General features: G+C 37.9%; 1 protein-coding gene across 1 annotated transcript in view; it reads left to right on the top strand.

The window, feature by feature from the left end:
- DMD (dystrophin) overlaps nucleotides 1-25564 on the top strand; it is a 2107962-nt gene that overhangs the window by 1517049 nt on the left and 565349 nt on the right. Inside the window, exon 53 of the mRNA XM_029240038.1 lies at nucleotides 22308-22519. Within this exon, the coding sequence (XP_029095871.1) occupies nucleotides 22308-22519 (212 nt within the window). The remainder of the gene's footprint in view (nucleotides 1-22307; nucleotides 22520-25564) is intronic.

Below are 25564 nucleotides of genomic sequence, written 5' to 3'. Positions count from 1 at the left end.
CTATCCAAGCCCCTGAAGCACACAAAACTTGGGTAGGGTGGAAGAGAATGATCAGGAAAAAATGACTAGTGGCAGTGACTTTTGAGCGGAGTGCTACAGAGTGAAAAAGAGTAGAGAATATTCTGGGCAGAGGAAAAGCATAGACTCATGTGAGACATGTGATAACATCCTGCATGTAGAGGACTCCTACGTGGCTGAATAGGGTTCACAACAGGTAATAGAAGTCAGGAAACTGGAAAAGTAGACAAGGGCCACATTACAAAAGATCTTGTAAGTCAGGTCAAGAGTTTTGATTTTATGCTGAAAGCAATGGAAGGGTGACATTAAAGGAATTTAGTAAGTGATGACAGACTCAGATCTTCAACTTCAAAAGTCTTCTCTGACCAAAGTTCTGAAGATAGATGGGGAGTGCAAAAGGCTAGTATTAAAGCAGTAGTTCTCAGTCCTGGCTGCACATTAGAATCACTAGGGGGAGCTTTTTAAAATCCAGTGCCTGGACTCCACCCCAAACCAATTAAATCAAAATCTTTGGGAATAGGGCCCAGACACTGGTAGTTTTTCAAGCACCCCAGCTGATGCAAACGTGCAGACAGGGTTATGATTCACTAAATAAGAGAGAGCATCAGGAAGCTTTTAATTAAAACAGTCTAGAGAAGAGACAGCTGGATGATAGAGAGGTTAGAAGAGCCATTAAGGAGGTTGAATGAATGACTTGGCACCTTGGTTAAAGGATAAGGAAGAAAGAGGAATCAGGCATGATTTGTAGGTTTCTCCTTGAATGACTAGGTAGAGGAACAGATGTGTGTCAGTGATTAGGGGAGAGGAAGGGTAAAGATGATGTGATCAATTTTGGATATGTTGAATATTTAAAAGGAATCTTGTAGGCGTTTGGCTATGTGAATATGGAGCTCAGGAGAGAGTTCTTAGGTTAAACACAGATTCGACTATGATCGCTGTATAGGTAGTAAATGAAACAATATGAACTCACCAGGGAGTATATGTAAAGTGAAAAGAAAAAAGGTCCAAAGGAGACCTGTAGGGGATAACAGTGTTTTAAAGATGAGCAGAGAAGGCTGAGGAGTGGCCAGAGAGGTAGACTAAATAACTTTTTAAAATCTTGCAGTGTCAGCCATTGCAAGATTTCAAGGAAGAGGTTTCAAGGAGGGTCATCAGTGATGGCAAGTACTGAAGGGAGGTCTGGAAAGATAAAGACTTTAGAATCTCCAATGCTGTGGTAATTTGAAGGTTATCGTTGGCATCTTCAAAAGTAATTTCTGTGGCAAAAGTGAAAATTCAGTGGATTGAGAAGGGTATGTAAGGCGTGAAAGTGGAAATAGTGGATGTAGACTCTTCTCAGACTTTAATGTGCATACAAATCACTTTTGGACTCTTGTTTAAAAATGCAGATTTGATTCAGTAGGTATAACGTGTGGGGCCTGAGATATTGCATGTCTAACAAGCTCCCAGGTAATGCTGCAGCTGCTGGTACACAAACCATCCTTGAAGTAACTCTGGTGTAAATCACTCTTTCATGAAGGAGAAAGGATTGGCCAGAGGGGGTGGAGAGCCAAAAGGAAGAATTTTTTATTTTGTTTGTTGTTGTTTTCCTTTTAGATGAGGTTCTAGACTGAGATTGAAGATACAGAATGGGTAAAAAATGGAATCACTTGTCTTAGGAGGTAGAAGAATTTGGAATACTGAGTACAGGAAGGGAATTAGGCATGAGTAGGGGAGACACTAAACCTAAAGAGAAGAAGGTAAGGAAGACTAGAAATACAGAAAAGTCCATTAGTAGACAATACCTGGCATTTTGCTTTTTAACCCGTGGTTTCTGTTCAAGGAATTATTTATTATTTTTATTGCTTAACTTGATTGGCTAGACCGTGGAGTGTGCCTGTGAGGATACAAGTGAGCCCACTTGGCTTTTCAGGTATAACCTGCATTTTCTGCACTCATCAAATCAAAGTTTGAGTGACAAGGTGTAGGGATGAAATTCAGTGTGTGTTCAGGGCAGGAAAAAATGTCTTTTTTTATTCTACATATTTAAAAATATTTATATTCCAACAAATGCATCAATTTTGATGTGCAGATTTGCAGTGATGAATGGGTTTTATGTGTGCATTGCATGCTGGTGACATGGTAATAAATCCGCGGTGCTGGAATTATAATGGTACCCTTTAGCTCCACTTTAATGACCTCTTGCTGAATGAGTTGTGAGTACTTTATTTGCTACATTTGGCACTTAATTAGTTGAGGGTGGGGCAGGCTGGAGAGTGGGATTATCCAGCGATATGTTGTGTCTATATCACATTTAAACAATTTCTTTTCTATGTCTTGTGAGTGACCTAAGGTTATAAGCTGAAATATTTTTGCATAATTATAGATAAAGCTACTCCCCCAACTTTAAGCTTTCATCTCAACCAATAGTTCCCCCTTGCCAAAGGAAGCCATTATTTTTTTAAGTTAATTCATTTTAATGACCAAATAAATCACATTTCAACATCTGCCTGTTTATGTAATTAATACAATAACTTACATGTTCCATTATGACTGGATGTTGATATTATAAATCTGTGACTCTCCAACCAGTGGCAAAAATGCAATCCTTTTACCTTAACTCATCTTTCAATATGGGAACCAACACACACTTTCCTATATTTTATAACCAAAACAGAATGAGCTTTTGTCAGAGGACTAACTTATTTTCTCTCTGAGAATATTCAGCATACTTTTAAGGAGGTAATATGATCTTTGACATTCTGTTGATGAGGAAATTAAGAGACCAGCCTGAATTCCTTTTCGAGCTCCTCTCCATATACATGTGACTTTAAGCAAAACATTTTGTCATTTTCACTACTGTAAATTCTGTTTACTGTCTTTTAAACTTCTACACTCCATAGATGGTAATTTTTTCTTAATTGGAAAGTGGCCTTAATAACTTAGAAATGTGTTTAAATAATACGCTGCTTTGTGCTTGCTGTGAGAGAGCATTTTATCTAACATTTTATTATGAAAAATTCCGATACACAGAAAAGTGGAAAGAATTGTCGAGTAAATATCCCTGAACCCACCACCTAGATTGTGCTGTACAAATTCATGCTTTCTCTGCCCATCAGTCCCGACTATTTTCTGATGCATTTCAAAGTAAGTTTAGAGACATCAGTACCCTTTACCCCTAAACGCTTCAGCATGTGTATCATTAACTAGAGCTCAGCATTCATTTACAGTTCTTTTTGTTGCTTTATTTGCTTACTTGGATGCCTCTGTGGGGCAAAATGTGCAGAGTCAGAAGTACAAATCTTATGTGTACCAATCAATGAGTATTGTTGAATGGGTGCACCTGTGCGACACATGCCTCTGTCAAGATAAAGAAAAACACTATCACCCCAGAAAGGAAAGAACCTTTGGATGTTAATTAGACTTACTATGGTGATCATTTCACAGTACATACAAATATCTTATCATTATGTTTATACCTGAAACTAATGTAAGTTTATATATCAATTATATCTCAATTAAAAATATTAATAAATGAAAGGAAATTTTTTATGTTGGCTTGAATTTTTTTCAACTGAATTTTAACATGACTGAATATAAGATTGCCAAGTTGTATCACAGGAATAGTCCGTCCAGGGGAATGATTTGGATGTCTGTATGCTATTTGTTCATCCAGGCACTGGAATGACTTAGTTCTTCCTAATAGCCTTGTAAGATGAGCTTCCATCTCTGACAGAAACATAAAGTAACATGTATTTCACAGACTTTTAGAGCTGGAAAGAACCCCAGGGGTCATCCAGTCTACTAACCCGCTTTGCTTAATGGCTCAGGATTTTAAAAGTCCAATGGTGGGCTTCCCTAGTGGCGCAGTGGTTGCGAGTCCGCCTACCGATGCAGGGGACACGGGTTCGTGCCCCTGTGCAGGAAGATCCCACATGCCGCGGAGCAGCTAGGCCCGTGAGCCATGGCCGCTGAGCCTGTGAGTCCGGAGCCTGAGCTCCGCAACGGGAGAGGCCACAACAGTGAGAGGCCCGCGTACCGCAAAAAAAAAAAAAAATTAAAAAAATTAAAAAAAGTCCAATGGTGTTACAAAGTGCATAACTGCCTGTCTTTACCCCTGTAATTAGGGGCTAGATACTTTGCCTAGTGTCTTGCGTCCATCATTTCCTTAATCTTCACAGATTGTTAATCTTCTTGTTATTATTATCCCCATTTTACAGAGAGTAAACTGAGTGTGAAAATAGCATTAAATTACTAATCTTTGCCATGTTCAAACTAACCCTAAATGTTAGACTGATATTATAAAATATTTTTACCTTAGTTATTGGGTCTGGGTCTGTCTTCCGTGAATTTAAAACTAAATGCTTGGCTGTTCCTGAATTCCAGTTTTGGGGGGACTTAGAAAGGAAACATATCTTCAAATTAGTTGTAGCAGCTAGGATTTAATCATTTGCCTATAATTCCCCTCTCTTTTCACCTTTGTGGTCTGAAATGTCTTCTCAGACATTTTATTCTGTGTTCGCACAGCAACCACATTCCTCCTCTCCTGTTCCCAAATAGATCAAATGCCCATTCATACTAGCTACGTTCGTATATGCTTCTTCCTCTTCTTAATGGGTTTAAGTTGAGACTTCTCTTTGCAGAGCTTAACTACAGATAAGACTTCTACAGAACCATGTTTAAATTCCCTGTGGAAATAGGAGGAACACATCTTAATATTTCCTATAATTTGGGTTATTATTATTTTGACTTTCTCTGGTTCCTTATAAGCCTTTGAATGTAAAACATTGAGATATACTCACATGACTCAAGATATAGTTGTATCCTAACTTTATACACGAGTAGAACAATGATGATTTCTTTGTTTTCAGCTCCCTTCTTGATCATGCCTAGCCTTTTGTGGACTACTTTGGCCTCAGGGAACTGTCTGTTGTGATTACCATATCTTTTTCCTGATACTTAGAAATGGTTCAGAGTTTATTGTCTTAACCTCAGTTGGGAAAGTTTTCCTTACAGTTGACCACAGTTAAATATATGACACTTTTTACCCATTCAAATGACCTCAAAAGTTTTACCAGTAATTTAACTCTTTAAGCTCAGTATTTTCTACCTGGAATCATTGAGACCCACATTGAGACCCTCAGAGTGCCCCCACCTAGCAGATTACAAATGTTTGCTGAGATTATTGTCCATTTTGATGACTATAGTCAGTTTTGCAATTGAGGAACTTGAAGTTGTGCCGAAGCAACTTTTGTAAATTACAATACCTATTTCATCACAAATCCAGGGCTATAGCCCCTTATTAACTGCTGGTCAAGGTTTCTTTCTAAAACTTAGTCACAGTAACTTCTAATTCTCAGACTGTAACTTGGGTGCAGAAATTGGAACAGAGTTGTTCTTTGTTCTGTAGCAATATGTATTCAGAAAGGCAAACATCTTATTTTTGTAAGTAACATTTTTCCCTAGAAGAGATGTTGAGGGAATTAATATCAGTCAAGGTTGTGTATCGATAATCAAACATAGCTAGCTCAAAAACTTGAAGTGAAAGATTGGTTAGTACTCAATCAACTGAACTGTTTCTTTCTCTGCAGTATTGTGGTTCTTGACATGATTGCTTAGTTTCCAGTGTGACACTTCCGGAGATCCGAAAATCAGGACACATGCTGAGTCCCAGTCTATCATCCTGAGTCCTAGCATTCGTTATTTATTCCTTTCATTATCCAGCATCTACTTACTGCACGAATCAGTTGAGAAGCTTATCATGTTGGACCTCTGAAAGAAGAAGTACACGCATTTGGGTAGCTCTTCAATTACCAACATGCACAGATTATCTGAGTTTATAAGCATGTATTTTATTATTATTTCACTTTTAAATGTCAGATGAATCGGGTATAAATATAAATCTACAGAATGGGACACAGTACACTGCCATAATATATCTTTGGTCTATCAGTAATATCCTGGATGAAGTGTTGCAAGAGTCGTGAAATCCTGTAGTTTGAATTGTTTCATTCCTTGACAAACCGATATAGATAAAAAACTTGTAAATTTTTCTTTTCGATGTATTCTGCAGGGTCTACTCTTAGGATAGCTATATCGATCAATTACAGTGCCTTTTTTTTGTTTTTTTCTGGCTGCGCCGCACGGCTTGTGGGATCTTAGTTCCCCAATCAGGGATTGAACCTAGGCCCTCAGCAGTGAAAGCGCGGAGCCCTAGCCACTAGACCGCAATTCCCTACACTGCTTTTCTAAAATTGCATAACTCATAGCTGCTTCGTCAGTCTCTATGTGCTGATTTGTTTCTGTGAGTCTAGTCTGATTCACTGTCCAATGAGTATTTCTCAAATGTTCTTTATCACACAAATCTAAGCCCTCAATTTTATTGTCCTTAGCGAAAACCATTGCACCTCTTATTATCATTCATATCTGCCCAAGTGATACGTATTTCACACGTTGCAACCCTTTTAGAAAAGATTAATTCTCCAAAGTTGTATGTAAAGTACATTTTACAAGTTGAAAATATATTATTAAATTTTTATTGAAGTACAATATACGTAAGGAAAAGTGCATATAACATAAATGTCTAGCTTGGTGAATGTGCACAAACTGATTACAAGTGTGTAAACAGCACTCATATCAAGAAAAGGAATATTACCGGAACCTCAAAAGTCCCTGTCATGTCTCTTTCAGTGACTACCAGTCCAACAAAGGTAACGGCTATCTTGACTTCTATAGTCATCTTACTTTTTCCTGATTTTATACATTTTATAAATAGAATAATACAGTATGCCCTTGGTTTTGGCTGGTTTCTTTGCCTCAACCTTATGTTTGTGAGGTTAATACATATCATTGAATATACATGTAGATATTTAATTCTCGTTGCTGGATAGTATTCTGTTGATAAACTTGCCGCAATGTATTTGTCCATTCCATTTTATAGTAGATGGGAATTTCGGTAGTTTCCAGTTTGGGTAATCTTCTAATTTAGTACATGTCTTTTGGTGAATATAAGTATGCATTTCTCTGGTCTGTATACCTGGGAGTGGAATACAAGTCAAATAATATTTTAAATATCTTTGACAAGTTGATTAGAGAAATCTATGGTGTATCCTTTTGTAAAGAAAATAATCTGTCCGTAATTTCTACTCTGCAAAATGGATTCTCACATATGGTTAGTTATTTCACAAGGGGCGATACATCTGCTGTCTTTCTAGTATTCATCGAATTGTACTTATGTTAATAACAATATGATAGTTTATTGTTGTTATTATCCTCTGGAGCTCAGGATGTTTCAAATATTGAAAATGCCCATAAAAATATCATCCAATATACACATGTACTTTTCTATGTTACTCAGTCTAAAATTTAATTAAAAAGACAGACTGAGGCAAAAAGACATGCCAACAGATTCTCTCTGACCTACAGTTTATTTTAAGAATGTTAGAGGTCACTGATTAGTTTTGGCTTACAGGATTTCTCCCCCCACACACAGTTATTTTTAATTTATGGATTTTTTTTTTTTTTTTTTTTTGCGATACGCGGGCCTCTCACTGTTGTGACCTCTCCTGTTGCGGAGCACAGGCTCCGGACACGCAGGCTCAGTGGCCATGGCTCATGGGCCCAGCTGTTCCGCGGCACGTGGGATCTTCCCGGACCGGGGCCCGAACCCGTGTCCCCTAGCATCGGAAGGCAGACTCTCAACCACTGTGCCACCAGGGAAGCCCCCAACTGAATCATTTAGACAAGCGGTATAGCAGGTTAAGGGCTAGAGGCAGTGGGTTTATGAGACAGAAAAAACATTGTGAGCAATTCTCATATCAGACAAAATAGACTTTAAAATAAAGACTGTTACAAGAGACAAAGAAGGACACCACATAATGATCAAGGGATCAATCCAAGAAGAAGATATAACAATTGTATATATTTATACACCCAGTACAGGAGCACCTCAGTACTTAAGGCAAACGCTAACAACCATAAAAGGGGAAATCAACAGTAACAAAATCATAGAAGGGGACTTTAACACCCCACTTTCACCAATGGACAGATCATCCAACATGAAAATAAGTAAGCAAACACAAGCTTTAAATGACACATTGAACGAGATGGACTTAATTGATATTTATAGGACAGTCCATCCATAAACAACAGAATACACTTCTCAAGTGCTCATGGAACATTCTCCAGGATAGATCATATCTTGGGTCACAAATCAAGCCTTGGTAATTTTAAGAAAATTGAAATTGTATCAAGTATCTTTTGTGACCACAGTGCTATCAGACTACATATCAATTACAGGAAAAAAACTGTAAAAAATACGAACACATGGAGGCTAAACAATACACTACTAAATAACCGAGAGGTCACAGAAGAAATCAAAGAGGAAATCAAAAAATACCTAGAAGCAAATGACAATGAAAATACGGCGACCCAAAACCTATGGGATGCAGCAAAAGCAGTTCTAAGAGGCAAGTTCAAGCAATAAAATCTTACCTCAAGAAACAAGAAATATCTCAAATAAACAACCTAACCTTACACTTAAAGCAGTTAGAGAAAGAAGAACAACAACAACCCTAAATTTAGCAGAAGGAAAGAAATCATAAAGAGCAGATCAGAAATAAATGGAAAAGAAATGAAGGAAATGATAGCAAAGATCAATAAAACTAAAAGCTGGTTCTTTGAGAAGATAAACAAGAATGAAAAATCATTAGACTCATCAAGAAAAAAAGGGAGAAGACTAAAATCAATAGAATTACAAATGAAAAAGAAGTAACACCTGACACTGCAGAAATACAAAGGATCATGACAGATTACCACAAGGAACTCTATGCCAATAAAATGGACAACCTGGAAGAAATGGAAAAATTCTTAGAAAAGCACAACCGTCTGAGACTGAACCAGGAAGAAATGGGAAATATAACCAGACCAGTCACAAGCACTGAAGTTGAAACTGTGATTAAAAATCTTCCAACAAACAAAAGCCCAGGACCAGATGGCTTCACAGGCGAATTCTATAAAACATTTAGAGAAGAGCTAAGAGCTAACACCTATCCTTCTCAAACTCTTCCAAAGTATAGCAGAGGGAGGAACACTCCCAAACTCATTCTATGAGGCCACCATCACCCTGATACTGAAACCAGACAAAGATGTCACGAAGAAAGAAAACTACTGGCCAGTATCACTGATGAGCATAGATGCAAAAATACTCAACAAAATACTAGCAAACAGAATCCAACAGCACATTAAAAGGATCATACACCGTGATCAAGTGGGGTTTATCCCAGGAATGCAAGGATTTTTCAATATATGCAAATAGATCAGTGTGATACACCATATTAAATTGAAGGATAAAAACCATATGGTCATCTCAGTAGTTGCAGAAAAACTTTTGACAAAATTCAACACCGATTTATGATAAAAATCCTCCAGAAAGTAGGCATAGAGGGAACTTACCTCAATATAATATAGGCCATATATGACAAACCCACAGCCAACATCGTTCTCAATGGTGAAACACTGAAACCATTTCCACTAAGATGAGGAACAAGACGAGGGTGTCCACACTCACCACTGTTATTCACCATAGTTTTGAAAGTTTTCGCCACAGCAATCAGAGAAGAAAAAGAAATAAAAGGAATCCAAATTGGAAAAGAAGAAATAAAGCTGTCACTGTTTGCAGTTGGTATGATGCTATACATAGAGATTCCTAAAGATGCTACCAGAAAACTACTAGAGCTAATCAATGAATTTGGTAGAGTAGCAGGATACAAAATTAATGCACAGAAATCTCTTGAATTCCTGTACACTAATGATGAAAAATCTGAAAGAGAAATTAAGGAAACACTCCCATTTACCATTGCAACAAAAAGAATAAAATACCTAGGAGTAAACCTACCTAAGGAGACAAAAGATCTTTATGCAGAAAACTGTAAGACACTGATGAAAGAAATTAAAGATGATACAAACAGATGGAGAGATAGACCATGTTCTTGGACTGGAAGAATCAACATTGTGAAAATAACTATACTACCCAACGCAATCTACAGATTCAGTGCAATCCCTTTTAAACTGCCAATGGCATTTTTCACAGAACTAGAAGAAAAAATTTCACAATTTGCATGGAAACACAAAGGACCCCGAATAGCCAAAGCAATCTTGAGAAAGAGAAATGGAGCTGGAGGAATCAGGCTCCGTGACTTCAGACTATACTACAAAGCTACAGTAACCGAGACAGTATGGTACTGACACAAAAACAGAAATATAGATCAATGGAACAGGTTAGAAAGCCCAGAGATAAAGCTACACACATATAGTCACCTTATCTTTGATAAAGGAGGGAAGAATATACAGTGGAGAAAAGACAGCCCTTCAATAAGTGGTGCTGAGACAACTGGACAGCTACATGTAAAAGAATGAAATTAGAACACTCCCTAACACTATACACAGAAATAAACTCAAAGTGGGTTAAAGACCTAAATGTAAGGCCAGACACTATAAAACTCTTAGAGGAAAACATAGGCAGCACAGTCTGTGACATACATCACAGCAAGATTTTTTTTGACCCACCTCGTAGAGAAATGGAAATAAAAACAAAAATAAACAAATGGGGCCTAATGAAATTTAATAGCTTTTGCACAGCAAAGGAAACCACAAACAAGACGAAAAGACCACCCGCAGAGTGGGAGAAAATATCTGCAAATGAAGCAACTGACAAAAGATTAATCTTCAAAATATACAAGAAGCTCATGCAGCTCAATATCAAAAAAATAAACAACCCAATCCAAAAATGGGCAGAAGATCTAGATAGACATTCTCCAAAGAAGATATACAGATTGGCAACAAACACGTGAAAGAATGCCCAACATCACTAATTATTAGAGAAATGCAAATCAAAACTACAATGAGGCATCACCTCACACCCGTCAGAATGGGCAACATCAAAAAGTCTACAAACAGTAAATGCTGGAGAGGGTGTGGAGAAAAGGGAACCCTCTTGCACTGTTGGTGGGAATGTAAACTGACACAGCCACTATGGAGAACAGTATGGAGACTCCTTAGAAAACTAAAAATAGAACTACCGTATGACCCAGCAATCCCATTACTGGGTGTATACCCTGAGAAATCCATAATTCAAAAAGAGTCATGTACCACAATGTTCATTGCAGCTCTATTTACAGTAGCCAGGACATGGAAGCAACCTAAGGGTCCATCGACAGATGAATGGATTAAGAAGATGTGGCCCATATATACAGTGGAATATTGCTCAGCCATAAAGAGAAACGAAGTTGAGTTATTTGTAGTGAGGTCGATGGATGTAGAGTCAATCATACAGAGTGAAGTAAGTCAGGAAGAGAAAAACAAACACTGTATGCTAACACATATATATGGAATCTAAAAAAAAAAAAGGTTTTGGAGAACTTAGGGGCAGGAGAGGAATAAAGACACAGATTTAGAAAATAGACTTGAGGACACGGGTGGTGGGGGGAGTGTAAGCTAGGACGAAGTGAGAGAGTGGCATGGATATATATGCAGTACCAAATGTAAAATAGATAGCTAGTGGGAAGCAGTCACATAGCACAGGGAGGTCAGCTCGTTGCTTTGTGACCACCTAGGGGGGTGGAATAGGGAGGGTGGGAGGGAGACACAAGAGGCAGGGTATATGGGTATATATGTGTACATTATAGCTGATTCACTTTGTTATACAGCAGAAAGTAACACAACATTGTAAAGCAATTATACTCCAATAAAGATGTTTAAAGAAAGATTAAAAAATTAAAATGTCGGGCTTCCCTGGTGGCACAGTGGTTGAGAGTCCACCTGCCAATGCAGGGGACATGGGTTCGTACCCCAGTCCGGGAACATCCCACGTGCCGCGGAGCGGCTGGGCCCGTGAGCCATGGCCGCTGAGCCTGCGCGTCCAGAGCCTGTGCTCCGCAATGGGAGAGGCCACAACAGTGAGAGGCCCGCGTACCGCAAAAAAAAATTTTTTTAAATAAAATAAAATGTCAAAGAAAAAAAAAAGAGGGAAATGTGAAAGACTTAATCCAGTGTTCAAATTATATAGACCTGAAATGCAATAAAGAGACAATTATTGCTTTTAGAGAAGAAAGACTCAAGGTGCTGGCTAGGGGTTAACTTTGAAAGTAGTATTTTTACATCTTTCTGAAAAGGAAACATGGATATTTGAAACAGTGTACATGGACAATTCATTTAGCAGTTATCAAAAGTATACCATGTGCCAAGCACTGAGCTGTGCCCTGAGAAATTTTTTAAATGAATAAAATCCTAACTTAGACTAGGTTCCCCCAGAAGCTGACCTTGAAACAATGATTTAAGTAATGGTGATTTACTTGTGTGGTGGTCCCTGGAAGTACCAGTAGGGGAGTAGGACAGTGAAATGTGTAAAGGAAAGAAGCCAATAATTGAGCCAGTTACTGGGCAGGTTATTGCTGTGGGCAGCTAGAGGGCAGCCCCAATGAATGAAGTGTAGGAGATAGTGAAAAATGCACCTGACAGTTGTCACCAAGAAGGGGCAATTATCTCCCCGCTCTCATCCATCATTGGCTGATTGACTTGTCAGTTCTCTACCGTAAGATTTCTACCAGTCTTTAGCTGTATGGTCTTCAGGAAGTTTCTTGTGGTCAAAGCCGGTGGATACTTTCGGCATGGGCTTTGGGAAATCTGACCGCTTGGGTCTAAGTGTTGGCTCTTCCACTCACTATCTGTATGACCTTAGGCCAGTTCTTTAACATGGTCCCTATTTCTTCATCTGTTAAATGAGGAGAACAGCAACAACAATAACAACACGAGCAATTATACCTACCTCATAAGATTTTCATGATGATTAAATGAGTTAATACAGGTAAAGAGCTTAAAACAGTGCCTTGAGCAGAGTGGGTATTCAAATAATGTTTTATTATGATTTTTGTTAGCTCTTGTGACATCTATGGTATTTAAAATGTTAACCACACTTGGGTTTGTGAAATTTTCTCTTATCCACATTTCTATGGAAGGGCACTTTCCAAGTGATCCTCCTGCCTCTCTAGCCATTCATCCATGTTATTGACTATTGACGCTGTATTCTGTGTTTATGTGTTATATTTTTCAGGACTCCATCTTTAACCCTCTTTTGCTCAATCTATACCCCATACCAATGAGAATGTGTTCCTCTTAATGGCTTCAGTTTTTACTTCTCTCCAGTGATTTCTAATCTTGGATTTCTCTGTCTTCCAAAATATGCAGCTATGCCATAGCACCTTCAGTCCAGCTGACTAAAATGATAGTCCTATGTGAAAGATCCTCAAAACTTTTCACTGAATAGGTGTAGGATTGAACTCATTATCTTTTCCCTAGAACTGTTGATCTTTATTCCTCGAGCAGATGGTAAATAACACTTCCATCTAACAGGTACCAACCAACCAGAAGCCAGGGAATCTGTCTTAGACTCCTTTGTTTCCCCAGTGCTTGGCCTAATGCCTGGTATCCAGTAGCTGGTAAATAAAATGGTAACTGGCAGGATGGATAGACAGGTGTGAATGGAGGGGTAGCTAGATTGTTGAGTGAGTCTATAACTATAAATCTGTTTCTTTAAGTATTATCTCATGATCAAGTACAGTTGAAGGTCAAGGATGAGAAAGCACATCTTTAGTGGGACGCACACCCAGTAAACCATTTTCTCTTGCTAAATTGTACACACGTGACCCCTTTGGGATGAAAACCTCCATTGCTGTGATTGAACAGGCATTCAAATGGTATGTTTGTCTGAAATAATGTTATAGGCTATAAAAGTTTCCTCCTTTTTCCACAAGTAAGAAATATCTACCCACATGATAGGAGAAACTACTTCTTTCTCATATCAAGTGATGGCCTAAAAATATAGATTGTGTCTACCCTATTGAAATGAATTTAGGATGTAGAAAATATTCACTGGCATGAATGCAAATGGCTTACCATGTTTTTGTCAAAAATACTAGGCGTTCTAAACATTTTGATAGCATAGTAAAATGTCACTAATTAAGGCTGATTAAGGCAAATTGTAATCATCGGCTTTTAGAGGAAAGTCAATTTCATTATTTGCAAATACATGTAATACGTATATAACAATTGGCCAAGGAAAACGAGGTGCCAGCTATGCATAATTAAGTAGCCTGCTGTGATAAGTTGGAAAATGGTTTGTAATTGTGTTATTAGTTGTTTCTATGATTGATAAGAAAATATTCCAGAACACTTAAAGACTCTTTTACTAATATTTTAAATAGCTTTTTTTATAATAGCATTTACACTAGTAGTTTTGTAAACTAAAGATTAAATAGACTCATAACTGTAGATCTCAACTATAATAAGTGCTATACTACCCAGTGGGTGAACAACAGCAGTGCAACAAGAAAAAACAAATGGTGCTCAAAGATTATAAGGAGTTATTGACATTTAAACAGGTTGACATGTTAACCAAAGTTGGAAGGTGATATGTTGACTGGGTTTGCAATGCATAGCAAGCACGCAAACCAAAATGAAACTGATAAAAACAGTACCTGTAATGAATGTCACTTACTTGGTTTTACCTATTCTAGGTACCACAATCTTTAATTCATGTCACAATCAGTAGTCTTGTAGGGTCTGTTTAGTACTGATGGTTATTTACAAAATATCTCAGGTACTTCTTTAACTCATAACTTCTTATAACTTTAGGGAGGCAACAGCAGGTTTAATTAAGAAAGACTAAGCTTCTGTCATGAAATAAGAAGCACGGGGGCTTCCCTGGTGGCGCAGTGGTTGAGAGTCTGCCTGCCGATGCAGAGGACGCGGGTTCGTGCCCCGGTCCGGGAAGATCCCACATGCCGCGGAGCGGCTGGGCCCGTGGGCCATGGCCGCTGAGCCTGCGCGTCCGGAGCCTGTGCTCTGCGATGGGAGAGGCCGCAGCGGTGAGAGGCCCGTGTACTGCAAAAAACAAAACAAAACAAAACAAAAAATAAAATAAAAAGAAGCGCAAGACTGTGCCATATACGTTTTATTTGTCTATTGCCCTTCTCTACCTCGCTCTCTACTCTGGGTGGTTGATCTGTGTCATCATTGGCCTCCCGTGCCCTCTGGCTTCCAATTGGTTTAGCCACTGGGGAGCCCTGGTAGGAAATTGAAGAGAGAGGGCAGAGAGGTCAGAGTATTTATTCTTCTAGTTCCCTACCCTACCCGTGAATTTGCTTCAGGCTGACTCTGTCCCTTGATAAAAGGTTACTGCTCTTCTCAAGGTGGTTTCTCTTCATGATTCTCAGCTCCTGGCCACTTCTCCCTCCCCTGATTTCTTGGGCCTAGATGTACTAACAGCTCCACTGCTGCAAGGCCTAGTTTCTTATATTAAATTTGGTGATTTTCCTACACTCTGATTATGTTATAATTTGTTCCTTTGTCAATAAATCTCTCAGATTATCCAGGCCAGATCACAGAGGAATATGTATATCAAGCTAAGATATTCCAGAGGACCGTGGGGAGACATTAAAGGGTTTAAATGAGAGAGTGGGGTGATCAGATTTATATTAGTTATTACTATGTCTACAGTGTAGACGTTACATTGGAAAGTGGAGACTTGAGGCAGAGGAACTATGTACAGTCTATTGCAAACATGTAGACAGAAAATGTTGGAGCTTTGCCATGGAAACGTGTGGAAAGAAGAAAGGAGTCCTGTATGAGAAAACTTAGTAACCAATTATACATGGTATTTGGTGAGGCTTAGGGAAAAATCTAGAATGTCTGTCAGATTTCCTGCTTAAGGAGTAAAGTAAGTGGTGGTTTTATTACCTGTTTTCTATGGCATTATTTCCATTTTATGAAATCAGCTTAAAATGAAGATCATGTAGTCCTCAAAGAAAAGAAAAAGCAATCTTGTTATGTTTATTTTTAATATTCTAAAATAAAGTATTCCAGAGAAAAATCTATAGGGAATCTCCATCTTTGACTCACAATGATACCAGAAAATAGCCTCGATGTAAGCCTGTCCTACTTACAGAATATAACTGTCATTGTTACAAGAAGTTTCCAATGTGCCTATCTGGTCTTGGATTGCTGCAGAAAAAAAGTTTTGAGAGCAAGTGGTTTATTTGGGAGTTGAGAGAAATATCAATAGGGGAATGAGAAAGTGAGACAGGTAAGGCAAGACAGCCAGTAAAGGATGGTACATAATCAAGCAGGTTACCACTGTGACCCGCTAGAGCTTTATCCCACTGGGAGAACTCTGGAACCCTTATAAATCACATACCTCACAGATATCTCCCCTAGCAAAAGTGTGCTAGAATATTCGTACCCTAATGACTACCATCAGTCATTGGTTACAGGCTGTTCCTGGGAGGTAAGGTGGTGGGAGACTGGGCAAGGGAGCCTCAATTCCTTAGTGTATCTAGCCTACCACTTAGATGGCAAAGCAAACTTTATGACAACACAAAGCCTACAAAGAATGAAATGTCAGTGATGGTATTGGAGGTCAGGCTGTTGGGCAATGAAGTGATAGGGGCGAGGGGATGTGGGCATTCTGCTATAGGAGCTTTCGGAAAGATTACTCATATTTGGCCCTAAAGATTAAGAAAAGACACAGTTAGAGAGGGCAGACAGCAGAAGCAAGAAGAACTACAATCCTGCAGCCTGTGGAACAAAAAATACATTCATAGAAAGATAGACAAGAAGAAAAGGCAGCGGGCTATGTACCAGATGAAGGAACAAGATAAAACCCCAGAAAAACAAGTAAATGAAGTGGAGACAGGCCACCTTCCAGAAAAAGAATTCAGAATAATGATAGTAAAGATGATCCAGGACTTCAGAAAAAGAATGGAGGCAAAGATCGAGAAGATGCAAGAAATGTTTAACAAACACCTAGAACAATTAAAGAACGAACACCTAGAAGAATAAAAGAACAAACAAACAGAGATGAACAATACAATAACTGAAATGAAAAATACACTAGAAAGAATCAATAGCAGAATAACTGAGGCAGAAGAATGGGTAAGTGACCTGGAAGACAGAATGGTGGAATTTACTGCCATGGAACAGAATAAAGAAAAAAGAATGAAAAGAAGCAAAGACAGCCTAAGAAACCTCTGGGACAACATTAAATGCAACAACATTCACATTATAGGGGTCCCAGAAGGAGAAGAGAGAGAGAAAGGACCCGAGAAAATATTTGAAGAGATTACAGTCGAAAACTTCCCTAACACGGAAAAGGAAATAGCCACCCAAGTCAAGTCCAGGAAGCGCAGAGAGTCCCATACAGGATAAACCCAAGGAGAAATGCACCGAGACACATAGTAATCAAATTGACAAAAATTAAAGACAAAGAAAAATAATTGAAAGCAACAAGGGAAAAACAACAAATAACATACAAGGGAACTCCCATAAGGTTAACAGCTGATTTCTCAGCAGAAGCTCTACAAGCCAGAAGGGAGTGGCATGATACATTAAAAGTGATGAAAGGGAAGAACCTACAACCAAGATTACTCTCCCCAGCATGGATCTCATTCACCTTCAGTGGAGAAATCAAAAGCTTTACAGACAAGCAAAAGCTAAGAGAATTCAGCACCACCAAACCAGCTCTACAACAAATGCTACAGGAATTTCTCTAAGTGGGAAACACGAGAAGAAAAGGACCTACAAAAACAAACCCATAACAATTGAAAAAATGGTAATAGGAACATACATATGGATAATTACCTTAAACGTGAATGGATTAAATGCTCCAAACAAAAGACACAGGATTGCTGAATGGATACAAAACCAAGACCCATATATATGCTGTCTACAAGAGACCCACTTCAGACCTAGGGACACATACAGACTGAAAGTGATGGGTTGGAAGAAGATACTCCCCGCAGATGGAAATCAAAAGAAAGGTGGAGTAGCAATACTCATATCAGATAAAATAGACTTTAAAATAAAGAATGTTATAAGAGACAAGGAAGGTCACTACATAATGATCAAGGGATCAATCCAAGAAGAAGATATAACAATTATAAATATATATGCACCCAACATAGGAGCACCTCAATACATAAGGCAACTGCTAACAGCTCTAAAAGAGGGAATCGACAGTAACACAATCATAGTAGGGGACTTTAACACCACACTTTCACCAATGGACAGATCATCCAAAATGAATACAATTAAGGAAACAGATGCTTTAAATGACACAATAGACCAGATAGATTTAATTGATATTTATAGGACATTCCATCCCAAAACAGCAGATTACACTTTCTTCTCAAGTGCACATGGAACATTCTCCAAGATAGAGCACATCTTGGGTCACAAATCAAGCCACAGTAAATTTAAGAAAATTGAAATTATATCAAGCGTCTTTTCTGACCACAGCGCTGTGAGAGTAGAAATGAATTATTGGGAAAAAAACGTAAAAAACACAAACACATGGAGGCTAAACAATATGTTACTAAATAACCAAGAGATCACTGAAGAAACCAAAGAGGAAATCAGAAAATACCTAGAGACAAATGACAACGAAAACACGACGATCCAAAACCTATAGGATGCAGCAAAAGCAGTTCTGAGAGGGAAGTTTATAGCAATATAAGCCTACCTCAAGAAACAAGAAAAATCTCAAGTAAACAATCTAAGCTTACACCTAAAGGAACCAGAGAAAGAAGAACAAACAAAATCTGAAGTTAGTAGAAGGAAAGAAATCATAAAGATCACAACAGAAATAAATGAAATAGAAACAAAACAGTAGCAAAGATCAATAAAACGAAAAGCAGGTTCTTTGCCAAGGTAACCAAAACAGATAAAACATTACCCAGACTCATCAAGAAAAAGAGGGAGAGGACTCAAATCAATAAAAAGTAATGAAAAAGGAGAAGTTACAACAGACACCACAGAAATACAAAGCATCCTAAGAGATTATTATAAGCAACTCCATGCCAATAAAATGGACAACCTGGAAGAAATGGACAAATTCTTAGAAAGGTATAACCTTCCAAGACTGAACCATGAAGAAATAGAAAATATGAACAGACCAATCACAAGTAATGAAATTGAAACTGTGATTAAAAATCTTCCAACAAACAAAAGTCCAGCACCAGATGGCTTCACAGGTGAATTCTGTCAAACATTTAGAGAAGAGCTAACACCCATCCTTCTCAAACTCTTCCAAAGAACTGCAGAGGGAGGAATACTCCCAAACTCATTCTATGAGGCCACCATCACCCTGATACCAAAACCAGACAAGATACTACAAAAAAGAAAATTACAGACCAATATCACTCCTGAATATAGTTGTGAAAATCCTCAAGAAATTATTAGCAAACAGAATCCAACAACACATTAAAAGGATTATACACCATGATCAAGTGGGATTTATCCCAGGGATGCAAGGATTCTTCAATATATGCAAATCAATCAATGTGAAACACCATATTAACAGATTGAAGAATAAACACCATATCATCATCTCAATAGATGCAGAAAAAGCTTCTGACAAAGTTCAACACCCATTTATGATAAAAACTCTCCAGAAAGTGGGCATAAAACAAACCTACTTCAACATAATAAAAGCCATATATGACAAACCCACAGCAAACATCATTCTCAATGGTGAAAACCTGAAAACATTTCCTCTAAGATCAGGAACAACACAAGAATGTCCACTCTCACCACTGTTATTCAACATAATTTTGGAAGTGCTAGCCAGAGCAATCAGAGAAGGAAAAGAAATAAAAGGAATACAAATTGGAAAAGAAGAAGTAAAACTGTCAGTATTTGCAGATGACATGATAATATACATAGAAAATCATAAAGATGCCACCAGAAAACTACTAGAGCTAATCAATGAATTTGGTAAAGTTGCAGGATACAAAATTAATGCACAGATATCTCTTGCATTCCTATACAATAATTATGAAAATTCTGAAAGAGAAATTAAGAAAACACTACCATTTACCATTGCAACAAAAAGAATAAAATATCTAGGAATAAACCTACCTAGGGAGACAAAAGCCCTGTATGCAGAAAACTATAAGACACTGATGAAAGAAATTAAAGATGATACCAACAGATGGAGGGATATACCATGTTCTGGGATTGGAATTATCAGTATTGTGAAAATGACTATACTACCGAAAGCAGTCTACAGATTCAATGCAATCCCTATCAAAATACCAATGGCATTTTTTACAGAACTAGAACAAAAAATCTTAAAATTTGTATGGAGACACAAAAGACCCCAAGGAGCCAAAACAGTCTTGAGGGGAAAAACCAGAGTTGGAGGAATCAAACTGCCTGACTTAAGGCTATACTACAAAGCTACAGTAATCAAGACACTATGGTACTGGCACAGAAAAAGAAATACAGATCAATAGAACAGCATAGAAAGCCCAGAGATAACCCCACACACCTATGGTCATCTAATCTATGACAAAGGAGGCAAGAATATACAATGGATAAAAGACAGCCTCTTCAATAAGTGGTGCTGGCAAAACTGGACAGCTACATGTCAAAGAATGAAAGTAGAACAGTCCCTAACACCATACACAAAAATAAGCTCAAAAGGCATTAGAAACCTAAATGTAAGACCGGGCACTATAATACTCTTAGAGGAAAACATAGGAAGAACGCTCTTTGACCTAAATCACAGCAATACCTTTTTTGATCCACCTCCTAGAGTAATGGAAATAAAAACAAAAATAAACAAATGGGACCTAATGAAACTTAAGAGCTTTTGCAAAGCAAAGGAAACTACAAACAAGATGAAAAGACAACCCTCAGAATGGGAGAAAATATTTGCAAATGAATCAACAGACAAAGGATTAATTTCCAAAATATACAAACAGCTCATGCAGCTCAATATTAAAAAAAACAACCCAATCCAAAAATGGGCAGAAGACCTAAGTAGACATTTCTCCAAAGAAGACATACAGATGGCTAAGAAGCACATGAAAAGCTGCTCAACATCACCAGTTAGAAGGGGCATCATCAGAAAATCTAGAAACAACAAATGCTGGAGAGGGTGTGGAGAAGAGGGAACCCTCCTGGCACTGTTGGTGGGAATGTAAATTGATACAGCCACTATGGAGAACAGTATGGAGGTTCCTTAAAAACTAAAAATAGAACTACCATACGACCCAGCAATCCCACTACTGGGCATATACCCAGAAAAAAACGTAATTCAAGAAGACACATGCACCTCAATGTTCATTTAACACTATTTACAATAGCCAGGTCATGGAAGCAACCTGAATGCCCATCAGCAGACGAGTGGATAAAGGAGATGTGGTACATGTATACCATGGAATATTACTCAGCCATGGAAAGGAATGAAACTGGGTCATTTGTAGAGACGTGGATGGTTCTAGAGACTGTCATACAGAGTGAAGTAAGTCAGAAAGAGAAAAACAAATATCGTATATTAATGCATATATGTGGAACCTAGAAAAATGGTACAGTTGAACTGGTTTGCCGGGCAGAAATAGAGACACAGATGTAGAGAACAAACATATGGACACCAAGCGGGGAAAGGGGTGGGGAGGGGAGTGGTGGTGGTGTGATGAATTGGGAGATTGGGATTGACATATATACACTAATATATATAAAATGCATAAGAACCTGCTCTATAAAAAAATAAACTTCTACAATTCAAAAAAAAAAAAGTAGTTTGAAGATTGCAGGAACATCCTAGGTAAAAATGGAAATTAAGGTGTGAACTACATCACTAGGAAGAGCATGAAAAGATAGATTCAGGGGAACCTGTTTGTGTGGATGAAAAGGAGAAGAAGGCGTATGATTTAGATATGTCCTACTTGGGGCTGAGTAAATGGTTATGACATTTGCAGTTAGGAAGTGAGAAAAATCAGGTTAGTCAACATGTTGGCACAGTGACTGAGGAAGAGAGAATAAGTAACAGGCTCTTTTTTTAGAAAGAAAGAGTTCCTTTTCTATAGGTTCTGTTTTAGACATGTAGTGCTTGAGATGCTTTAGGGGGTATTATGTGAAAAGGTCTTGCATTCAGTTATACGACTGTGTTAATGTACTATGTTAATACATGTTTTATCCTGCTTTTAAAACAACAAAAAAGGAATAGACACAGTTAAATTTTCACATGTACTATTGATGTTCTAGATCACCTTCAGGAAGTTGGTTTAACAAAAACTTATGTTTGCCTTTGAAAAAAGTAAGAAATTCCATTGTCCATCATCCTAGCTGTAACACAATGAGCAATTTCTTTTATAAGTAATATAAAATGTGAGATAATATTTGGATGTTAAATTTCAAATGTCTCCTCCAGAGTAACATTTACTCCCATGTATTCATTTTTCCTTCTTTTCCAGTTGAAAGAATTCAGAGTCAGTGGGATGAAGTACAGGAACACCTTCAGAACCGGAGGCAACAGTTGAATGAAATGTTAAAAGATTCAACACAATGGCTGGAAGCTAAGGAAGAAGCTCAGCAGGTCTTGGGGCAGGCCGGAGCCAAGCTTGAGTCATGGAAGGAGGGTCCCTACACAATGGATGCAATCCAAAGGAAAATCACAGAAACCAAGGTTAGTATCAAAGATATGTTCTTAAAATAAAATACACTGGATAAAATTATATCATGGATTAAAATCTGATTTTTAATATTAATTTATGAAAAGAAAGCAAGCTGAAATGAACAGTAGTCTTTGCAGTCAAAGTAAAGTAGAGATTAGAGGAAAATTGATGGCTAATATCAATGTTAAAATTAATTTTGTTTAATAAATTAGATACAATGGTGTGGTTTTCACATTGCATCATCTTTTAAGATCACTTCAAAATTGTTGCACGTACTTCTGTAGTATCATGAAGTCAATCAGATGGACTTAATTCCTTCTTAGAAAAAGTAACAGGTCTACTCCTTCCTACTTTATTTGAGGGCACTGAATGGAGAAGGGAAGGGTGGATATGAGAATAAGGTAGGGATAAGGTGTACTCTCACTTTCTCCTCCCATTTTCTGACCTCCAGCCCAACTTCCCTTCTTTCTCTTCCTTTTCTTCTTCTTCCTCTCTCCCCGCCCCTCAAACTTCATCATATATTTGTCCACTTAATAATCTAGAACTTTTCAGGATAAATGAAACAGAAAAAGGAAAGGAAAGGAAATTTGTTTGACTATGTATTATCAAGCACCCTGCATGGTACTTCCTAAATATTGAATCCTTTCAAACCTCATATTTATAGGTCAGTTTGGAAAGACCTTAAATGCTAAACAATGGGTAGTCCTTAGAGGATTTTAAGCAGAGAAGTGGCATAGTGAAAACTTGATCACATTGATGAAAACACTCTATAGGGTTTTTTTCTGGTAGGAAAAGGCCTTCTGCTAAACACGTATTTGAATCTCAAATTGCCTATGTCATCTGAGAAAAAAGCCATATAGTTTCCTTGCATGGAATGGCTCCCATTTCTAAATTAATCATTGTTTAGACTGTGCTAAGCCACATAGCATATTTATTTACACTAGGTTTATTTGAAAAATAAACCCTGAAATCTCAGTAGCTGAATACAATGGTGATTAATTCCTTGGTTGTGTCATAGTTCAATAGAGGTCAAAGAACCCTTCTTGGGAGCTCTCTCCTAAATGGTGACTTGGGGGTCCAAACTTTTCTAATTTTATCAAACTATAATTTTAAAATCATGGCTGCCCAAAGTCACCACAGAAGAGTAAGAGAGAATGTGGTCAAAACATGGGGTTTTATGGCCAGGCCTCGAGATTATGGACATCACTTCCACCCAAAACCCATTGACCAGAACTTGTTCCCAATTTAATTTCAGGAAGAATAAATGGGAATAATGAACTAGTGAGCTTTTAGCCAGTCCTTGTCATAGCTAGTTTTCCAAAGGGTCTGAACAGCAATGAGGACAGGATTTTTATTATATGACAAGAATGTTAGAAAGCCACATAGGATTTTACAAACTTATCAGTACCTCTGTTGGAGGCAACATCTAGATGAATAAAAATTCTCTCTTTCACAAGATACTTTTTACCACTAAGATTTTCTCCCTTTGATGAGCATAGATGAATTAGGAATTTCTAATGATGGTTTTTCCAAATTTTCACTTGACTATGTGAAACATAGAATCCATGTGGTTATTCTTTAGGGTTCTGGTCTTATCCATCGTGTACTCAGTACGTTATGCTGTTTCTTTTTTCCTCTCAAAAATTTAGGGTTCTATGAATCTAGCGGATCACAGAGCAAAGTGGTTAACTGGTCAGGAGGAATTACCAGGGAAAAATAATTTGGATTGGACCCTTGAGTTAGATGAGGGAAAGGAGAGATGAGAGGCATATAGAGACAGAGTTGATCAGGGCAACAAGACTCTGAAATTTGGCAATTGAGAAATACTCTTTTTTTTTTTTTTTTTTCTTTTTGGCGGCACGCGGGCCTCTCACTGCTGTGGCCTCTCCCGTTGCGGAGCACAGACTCCGGACGCACAGGCTCAGCGGCCATGGCTTACGGGCCCAGCCGCTCCGCGGCATGTGGGATCTTCCCAGACTGGGGCACGAACCCGTGTCCCCTGCATTGGCAGGTGGACTCTCAACCACTGCGCCACCAGGGAAGCCCGAGAAATACTCTTAAAACATACAGGAATCCTAAAGTGATAGCAAGAATGATTTGGGTTTAATAGCTTTTGGAAAAGCAAGGAGCTTTAAATAAGAGACGGGAAGAGTTGCAAAAGAAAATATGAAAGGAGGAAACAAAACAATTTTTTCATCAAAATGAGTAAGGTGTTTTGGACACCTGAAACAAAGACAAGATTGTATTATATTTGCTATCCTTGTCAAACTTTTGAAATAAAAATTTGCTTTTGAATAGTCCATCTAAAACTGCATCTTAAAAATGGCTCAGCCATTATCTTTGGAAACTTATGTTTTTGCTTCTGTTATATGTTTAGGAATTTAATGATATATATTGCTGTAACTTCAGTGTAAGTTCCTAACATAAAGAAGACTAAAGCTGTAATTTTCCTGTCCATTCCTAAATGACATATGCTAAAACTAGAAGTAATGCTAACCCTAATAACTAACATTTAGTGAGTACTTGGCTATTTGTCAAAAACTGTGCTAACCACTTCACATATATTGGCTTATTTCATCCTCCCAAACACTTTCCATGAAAAGTACTATTATTGTTCCCTGTTTACAGATAAGTAAATTGAAAGCCTAGAGAAGTTCAGTAACTCCTCTTTAAAAGCAGCAGAGTTGGGATACGAATGCATAGCAATTACTCTTTTTTTTTTTTACATCTTTATTGGAGTGTAATTGCTTTACAATGGTGTGTTAGTTTCTGCTTTATAACAAAGTGAATCAGCTATACATATACACATATCCCCATGTCTCCTCCCTCTTTTGTAAATGACCTCACAGATTTCCTCCTTAACCGGTTGTCTGTGTGGCTAAAACAAATCAAGAAAACACCGTGAGGATCAGAAAGGGAGACCATTGTAGTTGTGAACTGACAAATAAGATTATATTATTGATAAGCCAACAGGTGGAAAATGAAAGCAGTGAAACAGTATATCAGGGAGAAGTTTTCATATTTTGTTTTACTGTGAAAAACTAAAAAGATAATTG

This window comes from Monodon monoceros, unplaced genomic scaffold (assembly GCF_005190385.1).
Source record: "Monodon monoceros isolate NGI ecotype Baffin Bay Population unplaced genomic scaffold, NGI_Narwhal_1 Super_Scaffold_22, whole genome shotgun sequence".
Taxonomy (NCBI): domain Eukaryota; kingdom Metazoa; phylum Chordata; class Mammalia; order Artiodactyla; family Monodontidae; genus Monodon; species Monodon monoceros.
Note: the sequence above shows the minus strand (reverse complement) of the source record. Positions and strands in the feature narration are given on the sequence as shown.